Source organism: Chaetura pelagica, unplaced genomic scaffold (genome assembly GCF_000747805.2).
Source record: "Chaetura pelagica isolate M959 unplaced genomic scaffold, ChaPel_1.0 scaffold222, whole genome shotgun sequence".
Lineage (NCBI taxonomy): Eukaryota > Metazoa > Chordata > Aves > Apodiformes > Apodidae > Chaetura > Chaetura pelagica.
The window spans coordinates 4,227,491-4,247,525 of record NW_009952711.1 but is presented as its reverse complement, the minus strand read 5'-3'; the positions used below and the strand labels follow the sequence as shown (position 1 = coordinate 4,247,525).

The 20,035-nt window shown below is 38.1% G+C and overlaps 1 protein-coding gene across 2 annotated transcripts in view; it reads right to left on the bottom strand.

Annotated features, from left to right (window-relative positions):
• Positions 1-20,035, bottom strand: part of THSD4 (thrombospondin, type I, domain containing 4) — a 230,732-nt gene that overhangs the window by 7,120 nt on the left and 203,577 nt on the right. For both annotated transcript variants that reach the window (XM_009994405.1, XM_009994406.1), the window contains 6 exons: positions 19,685-19,860; positions 16,052-16,148; positions 15,012-15,254; positions 11,559-11,688; positions 10,744-10,948; positions 8,245-8,418 (listed from right to left, as the gene is read on the bottom strand). In XM_009994405.1, coding sequence (XP_009992707.1) covers positions 8,245-8,418; positions 10,744-10,948; positions 11,559-11,688; positions 15,012-15,254; positions 16,052-16,148; positions 19,685-19,860 — 1,025 coding nt within the window. The remainder of the gene's footprint in view (positions 1-8,244; positions 8,419-10,743; positions 10,949-11,558; positions 11,689-15,011; positions 15,255-16,051; positions 16,149-19,684; positions 19,861-20,035) is intronic.

Here is a 20,035-nt window from a genome sequence, read left to right as displayed (position 1 = left end):
GAATAGAAGCATTAGGGAAGAAAGAAACCTTTTTTATAGCTTTTGATTAGCTTTCTTATTTTTCTTTCCTTCTTCTGGTCTGTAAATTCGTTCAGTTTTAATTTTATTCTTTTTCTTGCATACCCGTTAATAGATTTGAGAAGGGACCAAGTCAATAGGCAGCTTTTCAGATTGCAGCCACATTCAACATGCAAAGAAAAACCGTAAGTATGTAGTACGTGGGAGAAAAAGATGCATTTGACTCACATTTTGGATTGTATTTTTATCATACAATGTTATTAGTCAGGAGAAACTGTGTATTACTTCTACAATGAACTGTACATTCCTTGTGAGTGAATGTAATTCTGTACTGGAACAATTTTTTAAAATTCTATTGAATAAAAGTAAGAATGATTCAAAGACCTGGTAATGAGAGACAGTTTCCCACTAGTTTGATTTAGATCTCATTGGTAATAATGTGAGAGTTCAGATCCAATAGTTGAACTACAGAGCAGCAGATGCCATGATAGCACTATTAAGAATGGGATTAAACAATACAGTCATTCATCTTTTCAAGAGAGAGACCAGTGACTGTAGATACAATTGTTTGCAAACTATTCTCTTCTCCATCACACTGAAGAATATTGGCTGTTTGTGTGAAAAGATGTAGTCATGTTACACTTATTTCACAAAGTACAGAAAAGCATTTTTCCTATCAGCAGGTTGGATTCTTTCACAAGATGTAAAAACAGAAGGGCAAAGCTTGACTGAAATGGAATCCCTAGAAAACTAAAAAAGTGAATCAACTTTTTACAAGTCAGCTTTTTAAGAACCCAACAATTTTGCAATAACTAGATATTCAGAATTTAAATAAATGCTCCACAGTCATTGGAAAGAATTGCTCATAGTCTGGAATGGTTCCTTCCTCCAGCTGCAAGATCGAATAATTTAGTTTCTCTTAAATCATCTATAGGTAACAATGAACTTTTATTTTTGGTGGTGCACAACACAATTTTACACTTTTACACATAGTGTAAAATAAGACTTACCTCCTCAGCAAACTAGATTTGATGGCTAAGGAAGTCTTTTCAACGTAAACTGGCAAAATCTTGAAAATACAACAATTATGTAAATTGTGCTAGTAGTGAACATCTTCCTGATCATGTAAACTAAAACTAAACTAAATTGAACCCATTTCAAACAGTCCACTCCTAGATAAACTGACTGTTTAACTGAGCTCCATAAAACTGCCACCTTTCAAACCCACTGACAGAAATTTTGTGACTGTTCATATTTTATCCTCAGCAAGTATGTTCAATTGCATTATACATTAAGAACTATGCATGTATTCTGCAAATACTTTTCTTATTTCTAAGTAATCTTCATTTGACAATCTAATTTGCTTTTCTGCTTTGTAAACCAGAGCTGGAAACAAGTTTAGTCTATAAAGTCATCCAGAAAATCTCCATACTGTTATGTTTTAAATGATTATGCATGAACTAGGCTTACATATCAAATAACAAAGGAAATACCAAATGGAAAGTTATAGGGTTGTCCCACCCTCTGCTGCAAGATTTACCTACAGATTAACTACCCTCAAAGGATTTAAAAAGCAAACCTAAACCTGAATGTTTCTATGTTAAGTATTTGGATTTTCATGGGTTTTTTTCTTCCTTTCAGTAAAAATCTTCCATGTGAAAGCCATGATTTCCAAAGTCCAAGGCAGAGAGTAGGGAGTGTTTAGATAATGAATCCTCTCTTTGGTTTTCACAACTGACACACCCACTACTTTCAGTTCTGTGCCATTGATTTGTTGCTTTAGTACACAGTAACTGCCACAACCTCACATTCTATGACATGAGGAACGTTCATAAGCTGAAACTTTTCTGTTCTGGTCCTATTATTAAAGATATTTTGTTTCATTGTCTTGTTTTAATTGGCAGAAATACCTCAGAAACCTTAGTCTGTGGAACACCCTCCCTACTTCTAAGGAGTCTGCCATTTCTCCTCTTCCTGAGGGCCTTTCCTCATGAATTCAGTTTCAGAGGCTTTCAATTACCATTAAAAACTAAAAATGAGGGGAAAAAACCCTAATCCAAGGCTCCAGTAGTTGTCAGAAAACAACCATAACAGCAGTCCAGAAAAACAAGGCTAGTTCCTGCAAACCTGGAAACCTGCAAGTGGAAGCCAGATTTTTTGTCACAGCCACAGGGCATAGCAGGGCAAAAAAAAAACCGTTTAGCAGTGCCAGCTCCCTGTCACTAATGTGCCAGCCCTAGTCACTACCCACAGCTGGGGCAGCAGCTGTGAAGAAACAGGCAGCAAGAAATCTACCAGAACTCAAGAGTCCTTCATCCAGGTCTCAGCACCATTGCTAGCCCTCATTACATTTTAAAATAGCAACCAATTGAGTTCCCATAAAATGTCCCCATTTGTGCAGGATTTCTGTCTACCACACTTTAACCTCCATCATCTTAATGACTCCCCCAAAATAGTAAAGTTTTTCATGAATCATTCTTCTGATGTCACATTAGTGCAAAAAATAAAACTAAGATCTATGGTATGAAACTCCTTAGTGTTATTTGACCTACTCTGAGAAAATCCCTTTCAGAATAGATTTTAGAAGGGTTATGTAACCTTTGTTTTCCCAATAATAAACTAAAAATTGTATTTCAGAAGCTCACTGCTGCTGCAGTTCCAAAAAGGATGTGGGTGGGTAGTCAGAAACATCTTTATGTATTGTCAAAACACTTCCTAATATCTGGGTTTAAATTATTTCCCTTTAGAATGCAGCTATGCATACAGCAGGTGCTGGATCAGAAGTCAAGCTGTCCCTCTGTTTAGTCTGGCAGATCTATGGCATCCTTCTGAGGTAATAGAAGTTTTGAAATATGGTCTTAGAATTTTTGGACACTTCAGCTGGATCATGACTGATTCTACATGTGCAGTGTTTCTTTATATGCAGTAGGTAACACTGTACTTGCATATTACAAATGCTCTCTGAAGTAACATCAGGGAACAGCATTCCTCACTACTCTGGCTCACAGAGTATCACTTACTTTGAGAGCTGTAAGGACATCTCAGGGCCTTACTGGCCCCAACAGGCCTCACTGGGTGCTTTTACCTGCCCGTGGGCTCAGGGGCTCCATTTAACCTCAGTCCCTGCCTGAGCTTTATCAGAGCTGCATCTGTCCCCAGACACAGCCTGGCCATGGGCCTCAGTGATCCCTCACCCTCAGACTCACTTCCCAGCTTAGCCTTGACCTGCCAGGATCACTGGGCTGTGCCTAACCCTGGTTATTGTCACTGGACCTGAGCTGTAGATTGATTTACCAGCTTGACCTTGGACCTGCCTCATCAATGTGATCTTGTCTGATAATCCGGACTCCCGTTTCCCCTGCCTGCCACCTATGAGCCTGCCCTGCTGACCCAACTGGGATCCATGGGCTCCAGCTAGCAAGGCTCCCCCCTGCCACGTGCATTTTATATGCTGATTTGCATCTAAAGCAGCTGAATTGTGCTATAGAGAGATCAGCTCTAAAGAAGCAAATAGAAATCTCTGTAGGTCTTGGCCACCCTTCTATCAATGTTTCCTTCAAAACCCTGCTGGCTTTATGTTTAATTGCAAATAGTGAAGTGGGTTACGTATTTACATAGAAAGAATCCAAAACTTCTACTTCCATACAATTCCCAAATGAAATCAATGGAAAGGGGTATCTTATCATGTTTTCATTTCATACTGAAAACAAACAGTGATAATAAAAAATAATAATGCTTACACAAGCTCCATGGTGGTATTTTTAATTTTTTTTTCAGGATCCAGGAGATTTTAGGTGAGCCATCCAGATTTAAATATAACAACAGTGAAAGAAGAACATGAGCAACAATATGAATTGCTGGTTCCACATTTAACTGGTCAACAACCCCACTTGTACCTGTTAGGCAATACTTCAGGATTGTGAGGAATAAAACAAGGATTTTTACGAAGCATACTACAGTTCTCTAATGGAAGATACAACAGAAGCATTGCTGTTACTCTTTTTAATAAAGAGCAAAATCCAGAGCATGTGTTTGATCTTTTTGATTTTGTTCCCTGATGTGCAGCATTTTTTCTTCTTCCTAAGATTTTACTTTGGCCTCAGAATCTCATTAACATCCCAGAATTGTTTGTATTTTGGCTTCTTTTCTGTGTGCTCTAAACATAAAATGAGAAACAAATGAACACTGGAGATGGCAATGAGGAATAAAAAAAAATGCAAGAGGGGAATGCTCCAGTTAGCTGGAAGGAAACACTGGTGAGTCTCCCGTTGTTGTAAATCAGGAAAATGAAGTCTCCTGCTTCTGACCCACAGGAGAAGTAAACTTTCCAGCTATTTGAGCTGTCAAATAATCAGTCATGTGAAATGTCTGCAAGAATCTCATCTGCTCCCATCAATCCAATTTTGTTGCTAAGTTCAGTAAGGTTCACCAGCTTTACCCTACTGATTAATGGATGCAGTTTGGTGGAACTCTGCCGTTTTAACGCAGTATGACATCCTAAGAGAATTATGAGACAGGAAGCCATCTTTCCACTGACTCATGTAAAAATATCACAAACATTTGTCCAGACTCTATATATTCAAAAGAGGTTAAAGATCATGTTGAAGACAAAGCCATGAAACTTAAATTACTACTCTTACTTACACTCAATGCAGAGCAACAAATGTAAAGACAGGCACAGTCTCACTGTGAGGTGAGTCTCACTTTGTAGCTAGAAACTTTTAACCTGTAATCTTTCCCACTGAAATGAGTAAAAATTTCTGTTCCTCTCAGAACACGGTGTTCAGATCTACTTCAAAGACAAATACCAAAGCATATACCTTTTAAAATATAAGTGTTTGATCTTAAGCATAAATTGCTTTCCTTCCTTCCTCTCTATGTTCTACCAGTGTGCACATGGTCACAACACAACTCATAAGCTTTGCGTGTAGAAGTGTGTGTGTGCCTACATATATACAATGGACTCTGACACCTGTGTATCACAACAACTCAAGAACTGTACTGTTTTAGGAACACAGAGGGTTTTTTAATTACTTAGGATTAATTATATATATAAGTAATCGGTCTGTGCAGACACTGACTCCAAGAAGGTCAGTGGCACGGGAGGTAAACAGGTGGACCATAAACCACACATATATATGTTGTGGGAAAACAAGATGAGAGAACATGGCAAGAAGGCAGGTATTGTTTACAGAGTAAAGCCACATACAGCCCATGCTGGGAAGGAGGCACAGCTCCTGCCCACAACGCTGTATGTGCTCTGCAAGTTTTCAAGCACACATATGCTGCACTGTAGAAGTTACATTTAGGGAAATTTAATGACATGATCTTCCAATTCAGAAAGTGCTAACAAAAATGAGAGCAACTAGCATGATTTTGCATAAATTAAAGCTTTGCAAAGTTTAAGCAAAATAAGAAAACCCAACATCTTTCTACCAATCCTAAACTAGATCTTGTCCTTTTCTTACAACTCAGGTGTGACTATTCATGTCTTTCTATCCCTGTGTTAAAGAATATCCTTGTCAATTTCTGCACAAATATATGTCATAGTTATCAAATCCTGAAATTTAACATCTGTTGGCAGCAGACAATTGAAATTTTTACGTTACTGTGATTTTCCTTGATGTTTTGCTAATTAACCAAGACTATACTGTAATGTCCCCATGCATCACATAAATACAGACAAGGAAGTTTGATATATCCCTTGCTAAAAGAGAACGTATGTGCCTAACCAATCTCTGACAGGCCTCTGGAAATCTCTGTTTGCTGCATGTGTGCCAGTCACATGAACTGTTTGCAAAATGGGTTCAGAAAGGTACAGGCCAGGCCTTCTCTTATGGCTGTAATCAAGTTTGAACTCAAACCATTTCTAAGTTCCAAAGTTCTCAAAAGTTATGATAAGTTCTTTTACCTCTTATTTCTAGCCACAGCTGAAATGTCAAAATACAATGGGAAAGAGTGTTCTGTGGTTTTTCCAGCTGAGAGCCAAAGTAGGCATGTAATAAATCTCACAAAGAAGGTCTGTTCTTGTGAGATTTCCACCACAGTTTTGTGGACTCAAGAGGCTTGAACAAGCTTTCTTTAAGCATTTGAACTTTTGGCTGCTTATCTGAACCACTTGCGGCTGCCCATCGCTGATCTATGCTTATTACTCAAGTGTGGTTTGGCTTAGAATATTTTAGAATTGTTTGGGGAATTACACACACTGAGTTCATACACCTGGGAACACCCATTTCCATTGCATGACAGAATTCTTCTCCTGTCTTTCAAGAAAAACACACTCCTCTACAAAGAAAGAGAGACTTCTTGTCCTAATAAACAGCCCTGGAAAGGCACAATAAGAAGGTGAATAGCCAAAGGCTGGACTCTGCAAAGCCACTGACTACTCCAATTCCCACTGGAAGCAGTGCCACTAAACTCTGGACACCAACTTAACAAGGTATGTGTGAACCTTAGAAGTTTCTGCACATTCTAGGCCAAACCTACTTTCTCTTCCTGAAATAAGCTGTTCCTTCCTTTCTCTTTGTGATTCAAACTTCAAACCCACTGTTGGCAGAAGTGATGATGAATAATGCCAACTACAGTAGCAAGCATTTGGAAGAAATTAATTTGTACACTTACATAAACTGAAGAGGTAACAAAATCTATTCTTTACTCTCTGATCCTACAATGTTTGTGGTAAAAAAAACCTCCAACATTTTCCACATTACCTTCTTCACTTTTATGTCTCATTTAATACATACAAATAAGCACAATGAAAACATACAGTCATAACCTTCAGCTACAAAAAACTACTTTTAATTTTGCAGAGAACCAAATACCAGTGTAGAAAAATGGAGAAAACATTGGTGCTAGACTCTTTACAGGAATGTATGAGCTTTCTGTGGTGGAGCTGCACTGGTCAGTAGTAGCTGGGTCAGCTTTTGCAAGAAAGATGTCTTTGAGGGTAGAATGCATATTTCTCTCTTACTTGTAAAATACCACTCTAATAATACTGTACAAAAAACAGCTCTACAAGCTAAAAAAAAATCAAAAGCACTGCCATTTCCCCTACAGCAACTACTTTGCCATTTGTACTAATACCTAAACTTCACCTGGTAACTTTCTGTCCACCCTATGCAAGAGCACACACACTGAGTAAATAACAACTGGAAAAAAAATTTCAAATGACAACAAGGATTTATTAATGTGTTTTGGGGTTTTTTTATAAAATTTATTTGAGTTGTCTGGAGACTGAAAATTTTGCAGGCAATTGTAGCAAGAGTCTGATCAGCCTTTTAAAAATTGTGTGACATACCAGGTATCTGTCATACTTGTGAAGTAGTGTCCAAACTAATGCATGACCTTTGAGCCAGGCATTCCTAGCTTTCAGAGGTACTACCACAAAATTATCTAAGTTATGAATCCATGAAGTTATGGAAGTGAATCCATGAAGTTGCAGCTTCAATGATAAATTAGATAACTGGCCTGCAAAAACAACCAGTTGAAGAAAATGGAGATGCCATCAGGATTTTATAGGCACTACTTACAGATGAAATTGATATGCAAGCATCCAGAAGAGGAACCAAAACAACAGGCTTCTCTTGGCCTATGTTTGCAAGGCTTTTAATGAAAGCATATAAATACCTCCACTGAACAACAACTCTGAGTCCAATCTCAAGACAAGGTAAACCACTGTTTCTGATGCGTTCATGCAGAGAATCTGACTCATTGGAATAAAAAAATATACATGAGGGTTCATAAAGAACAAAAGCCTGAATTAAGCTTGCCTAAGGTGATGAAGTTGTTCCCCTTTTTTCACAGCTATAGCGTAATTGTTTTATGGCTTGAACTTAAACCCAGACATCAGGCCTCAAACCTCCATCCCTAAAAAAAAATGTAGGAAATTTTTTTGAGTTTGAATCTTGAGACTCAGAGCTAAGCAAGGCAGAACAATAAATCTCAGCACACTCAGTATTTTGGGAAGTTCATACACAGAGCCAATTCTAAATCCAGATGTTTGGCCATGTACCCACACTCCTGCCCCTTCTATGCATTCTTGTATCTAACACAAACTCAAGATGCCCTTGGGATCATTATTTTTTGTTTGCTCTTGCCTCTTTAGCAAGGATAAACATGGAAAAAAAATCATTCCTTTTATGGTTGTACAGATGTATATTTTTAATTCTGACACACCTAAGTTGTTAAGAGAAGGTTTGGCAGCACAAAGATAAGGAGAAGCCTTACCCTGTCACTCCACTCTGTAAGGAACCAGCTCTTAGCACAGGGCCCCATGTCGCAGTTCTCAATATCGTTTGGCCGCAGCTTCATGTTACATTCCTCATCATCAACAATGTCTCCAAGGTTGCTGACACATTTCACATCTCGGGTCCTCTGCCCCACTCCACAAGGCACTGAACACTGTAAAAAAAGGGAGGTTGCATCAGGACACTACGGAAGAACTGCAGTGCTTTATTAAGGAGCTGGGAACATAGAGCTCATTCCTTCCCGCTAAGACATCTACAGAACCATTCTAGATTTCCAGCAATAGGGAATGAAAATGCATTGGTAGTTTTAAATAATATTCTCATTCCATAGTATTCTACAATATACTACGCAGATACATTCAGAAAACATAAAATTAATTCCTACTTTCAATAGGCTGTGCTGCACTTTATCAAAATCAATTGCTGGTATTTGAATAGCAGCACAGCATGTTCTGCATAATTTTGATCATAACCTATTAGCAGATACCAACCAAAAGAAATGCAAAGAAACAGGACTTCTGAATCCCTCTTACAAGTAAAAGGCCTTTTCCTGCTCTTTTCTTCAACCTCAGAGAACACTGACAGCTATTGGTATCTCCCTAGCAGAGCTTCCAAAGGCATCCTCATTGTTTTTTGCTTGCTTTCAAATGCTTAATCAGGTCTGCTTTACTTATGTGTCGAAGTTATTCATCATGCAAAATATATTCCCTACAGCATGATAACTCAGACTGCATCTACTTAGTCAACTGTTCACTCTAGAACACTGGCCAAAAGCCAGACTAGATGTGTTAAGTAATTAAATAGCAAAGTACTAATAAAACCAAATACCCCATTCCTTGTGCCACAAAGGGGGTGATTTGTCCACAGTTCCCCTCGAAGTCTAGTCTGCTGACTCCAAACTTAAAATTACCACAATGTCATTTTTTCTGATCAGATTTAGATGAAAGTTTTTGGCATTCATATGTCACAAAAAATGCTAAGCATGTAAAAATCTTAAAATGGGATTACTTTTAAGATCACAGACCTGTCTACAAAGTGAAAACCTAACTGAACTTCAATAAGCACAAACACAAATAAATGTTCTACTGAATGTAGTTTGCAAACTTAATTACTCCAGTCTTTATTATGGGTCTTACCCATGACAAGAACTTTAATTTTGCTTCCAAGAGGAAATTAATCACAGGATTTTACTGGAATTACACTTATATTCAACCAGCTACAATTTCTAAAGCATTTCTTTAGCTTCATTCATCATATGCAGTAAACCTTTAAAGGATCTGTACACTGAAATACTTCTAAAAATGCAACAACACACAAAACCAGGTCTGCTTTCCCATCATCAATACAAAACTTTACCTTTAGTATAAATTTTACTGTCCTGTAACTAGAGATGGATTTCATTTCCTCTTGAATAATGAATTAACCAGTAAATATATCTTTAAATTCATCTAGGTATTTCTGATTTTTTAATCTGAAATGTATCAATATGTCATGGATACTTCAAGACTAGAAAGTTAACAAGGCCCCATCAGCCTCCAAAATACAGCAACTGAGGGAGTTAATGCACAGAGGCTTTACCATGGGGGAAGACCCACAACAAAGCCACTCAAAGTCTGCTGCCTGTGTCTATGGGGATGGAAAGCTGTGCTGCTCCTGCCAGTGCAGCTGGCCTGTGCACAGAACCCTGGTGCTGTGCCATGAATTCCAGCACTGGCTGGGGGAATTAGGAGCAAGGAAGCACTTCAGCAGAAAGGAAAAAAAGGTTTGGGTTAAAGGTTTAAGATGGAATTTTTCAGTCTATCCACCTGCATAATTCAGCAACTCTATAATGTTTTTGCTTTGTTTCATGCCTAAGTGAAAGAGATTTGTTTATCAGTACATCTGATTCACCAGGATATTTTCTCTTTTACACAATGGCCATGAAAATATCTAGGATGGCTGACATGCTGGCCAAGCCTTCTGTAAGGAACCCAGAAATTGCAGATCAAAACTGTACCATCCACATGTATCTGAAAGTCTTGGCATAGCTTCAAACCAACTCCAGTAACAGCAACTACTGACTCTATCAATACACACACAAGGTTAAATAACTCCTGGAACTAAACTCTTCATGCTGTGAGAAAGAGCAGTAAGTTTGCTGCCACAGGCAAACCTATCAGAACTGTCCCAGTTTAATATAGGATTTAAAAAACACCATTGCTTAGAAAGCTTGTGTACTTCTCTGTACCCACACATCTGCGTGTTTTGTACTGTTCATTTGCTCTTTTTCAGCTTCTTTCTGGTTACAATAATCTATAATGGTCAGAATTAAGCAGGGTTTTCTTGAACTAAGATTCACATATTTCCAAGGCTTTTCACATTCCACTTCCTTGTTTTAAACAAAAAAAATAAATAAATAAATGTTTGATGAGTGAGACCTGGATGAAAAATCTTCCTATTTTCCAAGGTGTTATGCCCCAAATTAATCAATTGTACTTACTGAAGTCCACTCTGTCCTAATCTGCCATTCACTGCAGATCTTCAGCTGGCAAGTGCTGGTTGTCTCTGGTTTCTCCAGGTGGTGGCAGCGGTACTGCTGGACTGTCAGGGTCCGATTGGCGTACATCTGCCGGCACAGGATCTGCCGGTGCTGCATGCCAAGGCCACAGGTTTTGCTGCACTCAGACCACTCCCCTATATCCCAGCTAAAGGAAATAACAAACAAGATGACATTTTTTCAGTAACTACTTCTGTAATACTAATCTTAACAGAACTGGAATGATATGACACTGATGCTGGTAGAGAAACTTGGACCACTTCAGCCTCTGCCACCAGAATTTAACCTTTCATGAAGACAACATTATATAATTTAACCAACCTATCTGTTGTGGTTGGTAATAATAAACATGCATATAGATTGCACAATTCATTATTTCAGAACAGATTACAAACATAAATTAAGCCACTAATAGCTGTTTGGTCTTTTAAAGAATCTATCTATAATATATATTTTTGCTTTATGACACCGGTCAAAAATTTAATGTGTCACATCATTTTTTGTTCCAGAAAAGGCCCTAAAAATGTACAATACCATGAAAATCCCGTAACACATCCAGGCACTAACTTGTCAGTAAAACTACATTTAGAGATGAAAAAAATCCCTAGATGAATTCTTCTCATTCCAAGATTTATTTATTGACAAAAGTGCATAGTACTTTGAAGTTCAAACTAATTTCCTACTTAGTATAGCCTCTTTCATGTAAAAACCTCAATGAAATCAGATTATTTCACTTGACTCAAAGTATAATGTCTTACAAAGCTGGACAAGGGAAGAGGTTGCAGGCTTCCTCTTCTGGAATGGGTTTGGTGCTGCTGTCACAGTAACTCTCAGGTACCTCCTCATGAGTGATTCTGTTGACACAGTGGAAAATTGGGTACTGTGACCCTGAAATGAAGAAGAAAATCAGGTGATGTGTTGCAAAAGACTCTGCAGTACAAGCATCAACAGTAGTATCCAACGCTGCTGCAGAAGGAAAAGCGTAACTTCACAGGAGATACAGACTAGTATATCTTATGTAAAATTTCCAAATGTCGGAGCTGAATGATACACTGTTTACACTGCAGTATTAAGAAAAGTCCTTAGTATATAGAAAGTAGAGGATGGCATTGCAAGAAAGGCTGAGAAAACATGTTCCTTGGTCTGTGTGTGATCTTTTTAGAGTACAAAGTTTATGTACTCAGGCAATTTAAATGCAGTCACAGGCTTGAGAGGAGGAAAAGTTTAGCAGTCCTGTTGTGCTTCTTGGAAAGGGAGAGCCCCCTTACTTCAGAGTTACATGGTGAGTAAACACATGAGAATATTATCCAATTTATCTGTTTTTTGAAAAGATTGTTAAGATAAAGCTGACAGGTTAAACATTACTGTAAACTACAGACTCATTAAAAATTACCACTCTCTACATTAAATGTTTGGTCTTTAAAAATTCTCATGTATGAGTGGGAAGATAGAACTCTACTTCTGTTACTATTGCAAACTGACGACCAAAATGGTAGCAAAGAGCAAGGTGCTAACATGGCTACTTGTATTTGGTAAGTGAAAGTTGGAGTACATTAATAAGTTTCCTGACACAGATGATGAAGAGACCAACAGGAAAGGTTCTCTGCTAGATCAGATACATAAAAACAAGGGAGAAAAAGTCAAAGGTAATTCATACTTGTGATCAAGAAATAGAAAGACAGGAGACCAATACATTCAGCTGTGTATTAAAAATACTGCACACTGCACCAGAGATCTGTAGTAATTCTAAATTATTACTTTATGACTTTAAATAAAGTAAGGGTGGCTGTAGTTTATGGTACCTGTTCGCTGGCACTCTTCAATTTCACAACAGAAAATCTAAAATTACAATTCCCACTAAAGTTTTATATGTTCAAGAACATAATGCTATCCAAAGTAAGGCATTGTACCTCAGCAGCTAACTTACACTAGTATTTCAGAAAAAGCTACTACTACATTTTCTGAAATCTAAGGAAAAAAATCAGAGTTTGCACTCTTTAACCTCCTTCCTAATCCTTCTTTTAAAAAGTAACAAACATGCTGCTATGACTGATAACAAATTGCACATCCCAGGTCATTGCCAAGCTGTAGATAACAGTTTTAAGGCACAGGCTGTGCTCAGAGATTAAGTGAGATACCCTTCCTGTAAGATTTTTCAGACAAAATTTGGGTCAAGATCCTGTGGCTCCAGGACTGGAGGAATTTGCAGTGCATGAGCCCTCTTCACCCTGGACAACAGAGAGGGATGATATGCTACTTCACTTCCCTGACTGAATGCAGCAGCAATTTCCACTCTGCACAAATTCTAGCAGATCTGTTTGCTCAGTCATCTTACATGGAGATCTGGGACACGAGTTGGTGGCAGTTCTCGTGGGAAATATTTTAACTTTTAGAAAAAATTGTAATAGTCTTCTTTTTTCCAAGCCAAACTTCTACTGAAATCTCACAGCTTTTCATAAAATCTGTTAATTTACCCTCCATTTTTACTTAGGTAGCATAAAAGTAATTTTTCTTTCTTCTTCTAACTTTTCTAATATTATTTAGCTTTGACAGATTTTCACAATGAAAAAAAATATTTAAAAATTTAAAGACTGTGTAACATCTACACTTCTGCATGAAGAAATAAAGTAGCAAAAAAGGGAATAAGGGGGAAAAAAGGTGTCCTATATTAAATCATAGAAAATTAAAATGAAGCCATAAATAATACAAGATTTGTTTCTGATTTCATTATTCTATTTTTTATCAGCCTATATAACCTAGTTTGACTGGAAATGCCCCAGAGGCATCAGATACTCCTAAATTTCATGGAGTAAATTTATGCTGCGTAGGAGGCTGAAATAAATCCTTTGAATACTGTTTTCCTACAATTCTGCCATCATAATTTTGACTCAGATTTCATTAATGCCACTGCCAATAGCTCCCAGATCTCTGAAGAACTTGATTTCTATGATGTAAGAATATATTTAGCCTGATGTGTTCCTGCAACTGTATCATAAATTACCTGATTTGGATATTAAAATTCACCACGTGTATGATAATACAGACACTCAGCAGCTGATACTCACAGATTGCTGCTAAACAATAATCAGGTGCAATTAAGGATTCTGCCCATACGACTTGTATTAGAGACATACTGTGTATTTAAATGCCAGCCAAAATAATTCTGGTTTACAGCTCCTCCTCTTCTCCACAGAAAAGCTGACTTCAAAAAGTCTTCTGATTTTTATAGGCTATATTTTAATTCTACTTTTGCAGTAATTTTTTCAAGGAAAAAAGTTCTCTCAATATTCAGGGAAGCAATTTTGACTGGTATTAATATTGCTGGATTCTTTTAGCTCGACCTGTAGCTATAACACAGACACTCATCTGGCCTTGAATCAAACTAACGAAGTGTCCTCTCAAACTAATTAGGAAGCAAATGCTGTCAATGTATATGATTGTGACAGTCAGGTGATTTTTTTAGCTATAGTGATGGGTAGCTATGGATAGTACAAAAGATTTCAATTTAAACTATCAAAAAAATGTATTCTTCCAAATAATTGGTTCTTCTATGCAATATTGAACCTATGGTCACTGTGAATGTCTTATGGCAAAGATTAATCTGGCAAGCTCAAAGTAGTGCATCCATCACATCCCAAAACCTCACTAATTACCAGTCCCTTTCTGTAGCTCTTCCTTCCCACTTGTGCCCTATGAAAACCTTGGTTTTCTGAAGTCACATTATTGCTGCTCCAACAACATCCAATGATGCAAAGATATGGCTAATGGAATCCCTGTGAAACGTTCCCGTAAAGATCAGAAAACTGTTGATAAAGACACAAAAAGCACTGAGGGTGTATCTCAGAAACCTGGCAAGGCCAAATGGAAGGATAAAGGATGCCAAAGAATGTTGAGGAAAGCAGCTGTGTTATCAGGGGTGTGAGAGAGAGAAACTTGCCATAAAATCTTGAAATATTTCCGTGCAGAGACAAATGCCATGTAGTCCCTTTACATACTTTGTATTTAATATATTGAATTTTGTTGTTTAGTACTGATTGAAGTATAAGCACACATAATAGTGTCTTTTGCTTGTATCATAACAGAAAAGACCTGCTCCAGCCATGTCTTGAGCTGCTGAATAGTCACACTGCTTCCTCCCTCCCTGCTTCTCTCCCAGGCTGGAACCCTCCCATGTGTCATCTATTTCCATGCATAGTGTATGAAGCACTTACCTTTCCCACATGTAGTTGTGCACTCAGTTTTTCCAATCTGTTTCCAGTTGTGTTCTCGGTTTTGCCTTGGTGGTTGCACAGCAGGCACCTGGTTTTCTGGCTGATGAGAAGGAAATCTTCCTGGCTGAATAACTGGAAATGCTCCTGCTGACTGTCCAGTGAAAGTAGCTGTCTCCCTATACAAATCCTCATCCTCATGATTTGTACTTTCCGGAATTCCTAACTGACCATTCAAGGGCTCCCCTGATGATAGACAATAACAAAAAAGTAAAATAATGAGCCTCACTTGCAAATATCAGTCTGTTTTCAGCCACTAATAACCCCAACTAGAGCATCAGACTAGAAAGCAGCTTTAATCTGCTCTGCAGAAACCTTCTAACAATGTCCTGCAAAGAGTGTGTTATTTTAAACTAAGACAACCAACTCTCAGCCAGCAAATACATGAAAAACTGAAGAATCTCCAAACCCAGCACAGAGTTAATGGGCCCAGTGTCAGCCTTTCCCAAAGCTTTTTTTTTTTTTTTTTTTGGTACCATGCTCTATATTCTGTGCCTTCCCCTGTCACAGCACAGCTACTCCTCATCAAAAATATTGCAAACACACTTGAAAATTTATCAAGCAAGTCATGATCATGAAAAGTAATTTTCTATTGTCCTTCAGAACTTCATACCAGTACACACAACACATATCCACAGATTAGTCAGGAGCATAATCTGTACAGATTCTAGCTTGGGAAGGTAGCAGGTTTGTGTTTGATCCTTTCCAACTGGATAGCCGTGGTTAACATTTAAGCCACAGAATTGTTACTGAAAGTAGAAATATGTGACCAGATTCCCTGCTGCAGTATAAATAATCCCAGCAAGTATTATTTAACTGAAGTTACCAAATCTATGCAGACTTCTATTTCAACATTTAGGTTGAAATTCTGGGCCTCTCTCATATCAGTTGCAGCATTTACACTGAATGTAATGGTATGAATTTCTTCATTAGCTTTTTGGGTAACAAGATGTGTTTAATAATAGAAAATAGTGGCAGTTTACCTGGCCTTCTTTGAGCAAGCAACTGAGGACTAATGACATTGTCTCCTGGAATGATATACTCATAATGTATACCTGGGTTAGGCTGCTGATGTATCATCTAAAAAGAAAAACAGCCATATATTCAGCTCTTCCACTCGTTATATTACTAATACTTAAACATGTACTTCAACTCAACTAATCACCCACACACCATTGTTTATATTATTAGGATAGAAAGCATCGTTACTGACTGACTGTTTCAGAAAAAATAAGAAAATACACACTACTCTGTTTGCAAGCTGGGCTAGTTTGTGATGGCAGATTAAGTGTTTCTCAAAATCTTATTTGAAAAATGGAAAACTGACATGCTTTGGGCCAAGGTGCAGCTGTGGGCCACACCAGGCACAGCCTTGCCTCCTCCCAGTGTGGGCAGCAAAGACTCACACCACACCTCAGCAGCAGCAGAGATGGTCCTAAGGTCACCAAAATGTTCTCAGATATAAGGAGACTGACAAATGCCTGAGGAAACATAAGCAAGGAAGAAACAAAGCAGAGAAAACTATATGCCACAGACCCCAATCTACAAATCTAACCAACTGCCTTTGTGAAGGTTTATCAGCTGAACTTGAACAGAGCACATGCAAACAGCGTGTGTTATTCTGTGTGAACCATCTCACAAAACCAACTGTTCCTCTCTTCCCCATGCAACCAGCTCTGCACCACTTAACAGACATCCAACAACCAGCTAGCTACATTTACTAACTTTCACCATAAGCATTGCTCAATAAAAATCATGTCAACAGATTACAAAGACCCACATACTTGCTACAGCAAATGAAGAGTGCTTGTGCAACCCTCCTGCATCCTTCCACATGAATTTTAAACTGAATGAAGATGTAACATTAGTGCAGACAGACTCCCACTGCTTCACTTGAGTGCTCTTTATGAAATACAGGTAGGAATCAGAAACTTTTCTCCTTTGAATGTGAAATTGAAGCCAAGTGGTTTCTGAATGTTGCTGCTGCACAAGCCCATGTGAGGTGGCATGAAAGCTTTTTAAAACTGCCTGCAGCACACTCCTTACCCAACCAGTCTGTAGGATGTTGCTGCTGCTGAGAGACTGAGCATACTCACACCAGGGACACAGGGATGTCACCAGCTGCTCCTCTGACTAGTTTAGCTTTGACTACTTCAGTACTGGTTTGACTGACACTGCTGCTTTATAAGTCCTGGACTCCTTGGAGGGATTGGTTTGATACAAACCTCAGATTACACTTTGACTTAAAGTACCTTTTTGAAAAAAATCCAAACCAAACACCAGAGTTTGCACTAGTCATTTGGTTCTGACAAAGAATGGGCTGAAAAGAAAGAAGTCATGCTATGCCAATGCCTTTATGACCCAGCAGAGCACACTTGTGCTTCAAGGTTTCACTAAATTCATCACACCAATTAACACCAACTAAGGATTCAGATCTTTGTTTTAGATTGTGCCAAAGTAACTTCTTCTTTGCCAAATTTAACAGCTGTTCCTCTCAACTCTGTCCCTCGGAGATCATTCACTTTTCTGAACCATCTCATAATGCACTGCTTGTGATATTTTTTGTAAGGGTTGGTCCTTCCCATGTCACTTTGTTATCCAAAAAATACACCCTGTGTGTTTGGGCCCGAGAGAACTGAGCACTGTGAAGCTGACTTCAGTGGAAGAGTATCCCCCATCTTTCCAAACCAGGACCCGGGCTTAAGATGGTTCTAGGAGCACCTTTCTAATGGCTCCCATGATTCTTCCATCACATTTCTCTAAACAACTGATAGGCACATGTTATAAAGAGCCTAACTGATCAAGTCCCTATACATGTATTGATACAGCTTTCCTGCAAGAAAATACCTGGAAATATACAATAGTTTTGTTTTGAATTAGTGGACCTAAGTCTTTGTAGCAATGTGTACTGCACACTTGGACAAAACTTGCATCTCTTTTTCTTTTGTTAATTATAACCTGCTGTAACTTACGAGATATTTTCCTCTACATTTTTAGGGTGGAAGAAAGATTTCATGATGTCAGGAAAAGAAACAGAAAGTAATTTGGAGTTCCCATCTGCAAATCTCTTCATTTTTCTACATAGAGCATAAAGATCATGAGCATGGCTGAAAAGAGAATTACATGATTCAGGAACTGCAAGACAAAGTCTGAAAACACATCTGTGTCTCCATGGCTGCGAATTTCAAACCCATAAGAGAGGCTGTGTCATACTGATGGATGATTTTCTTTCATCTAGCATCATCCACTTTTATCCTCCCATGCTATATTGAGAAAGACACTAAACTATCAGCTTATCATGAATTGTAGTAATCCTCATAACTACAAGAAACCTACGGCATATCATGCCAGCTTTCTTATATGCATTGCAAAAGCAAAAAAAAAAAAAAAAAAAAAAAGAAGAGATTAAGCCTAAACAATTAAGTCTAAACTAAACCACTAAAACATGATAAATTTAAGTTTAAGGGGTTTTGGGGGTATTACTTTGGAAATATCTGCTTAATCCATTTCCTGATCCTTTTTTCTTCAGGTCATTACGTATGACAATAAAAACTTAGGGCCAAATCTCAGCTCAGCATCCTGTAACTACACCATGACATGGAAATTTTAAAAACATGGAGCTTACATTGCAGAATACTGGAGCCCAACCACTTAATCTTCCAGGCTTTTGCCAGTCTTACATTGCAATCAATCATAAAACACCCCAAAAGAAGTAATTTTTACATAATTATTACAGGACTTTATTAAGACACCATATTGTCAACATCTAACTTTTCCCAGCTGAGTAACCAGGCTAATTACTATTTGTTTTACTATGAAACAACACACCACACTCACTTTTCCACCCCATATTGCATTTAAGGGCAAAAAAGCCATAGCTGGATGAAACAATCATACCACCAGTTAATCTAGTTTTTTCAACAAATGGATTTTACCATGTGTATGTAATCTCAGAACACACCATTTATCTTTTAATAAGTTGCAATAAATTCCACTTGCATTTTTTATTTCAATATGGTGTAGTAAAACCTGTCCCATCTGAAGTAAACACTTTCTCAATATGATTCCCACTTCTTAGCCACATTTTGTCTTCTTTCTTCCTTTCTCAAATGGCTCTTGCCTCCTAGCAAAGCATATTAAAACTGCCCTGCTTCAAATCCCATATCCTATAGCTTTTTTAACTTAAGTTGCTTTTAAAGCAAACTGAGATGGTATCATTCTGAGAGGCCTTGTCTGATTTAGGTATTTGCTATAGTTCACTGTAAAATTAAACTATGCCAAATTTGCTTCAGCATCTGGAGAAACTCCAGTTCACACAAAAAAACCCCTGACCTTTGTATGCTTTATCTCTATTTTACTGAATAAGTAGAATTGGTTTTACTGGATCAGTAAAGTCTGAGAGAAACAGGTTTCATAATCATTTAGATTTCCTATGACCTGGAGCAAGATTGAAGCAACAGCAAGCAATACTGAAATATCAAAAATAATACTTCAAAATAAAAGGAACAAACGAGTAATAAAGTATTTGTTCTGAATGCAATTCTAGTGTTGCATGTTATCAATACATGGAGATTATTTTTCCATCAGAAAGATTAATCTAGATACAAGAAACTTACATAGACATCAAGGACTTCATTTGTTGGACCATCAGCTAAAAATGACTCTCCTGCAGTGCTGGAGATTTCATTTGGGCGTTTGTAAGTGAACATTGTCCCACCACCTTCGTATCTCCCAGGTCGATCAATTGCCCAGTTTCCATTGATGATGGACCGTCCCGACCGGCTCCGCAGAGCTGGAGAGGATGAGCATAGAAACACACGGACTTTGATCAGAGGAAATCACTTCACATACTGGTGCCCAAGCAAGCTCCCAAAGGTGCATGACACTGTTAATTGTCCTCTGATGCCAGGGGACAAAGCTGTGTGGCTGCTGAAAAGAACAGCTATATTAGTAGTTGTGAGGGGGGG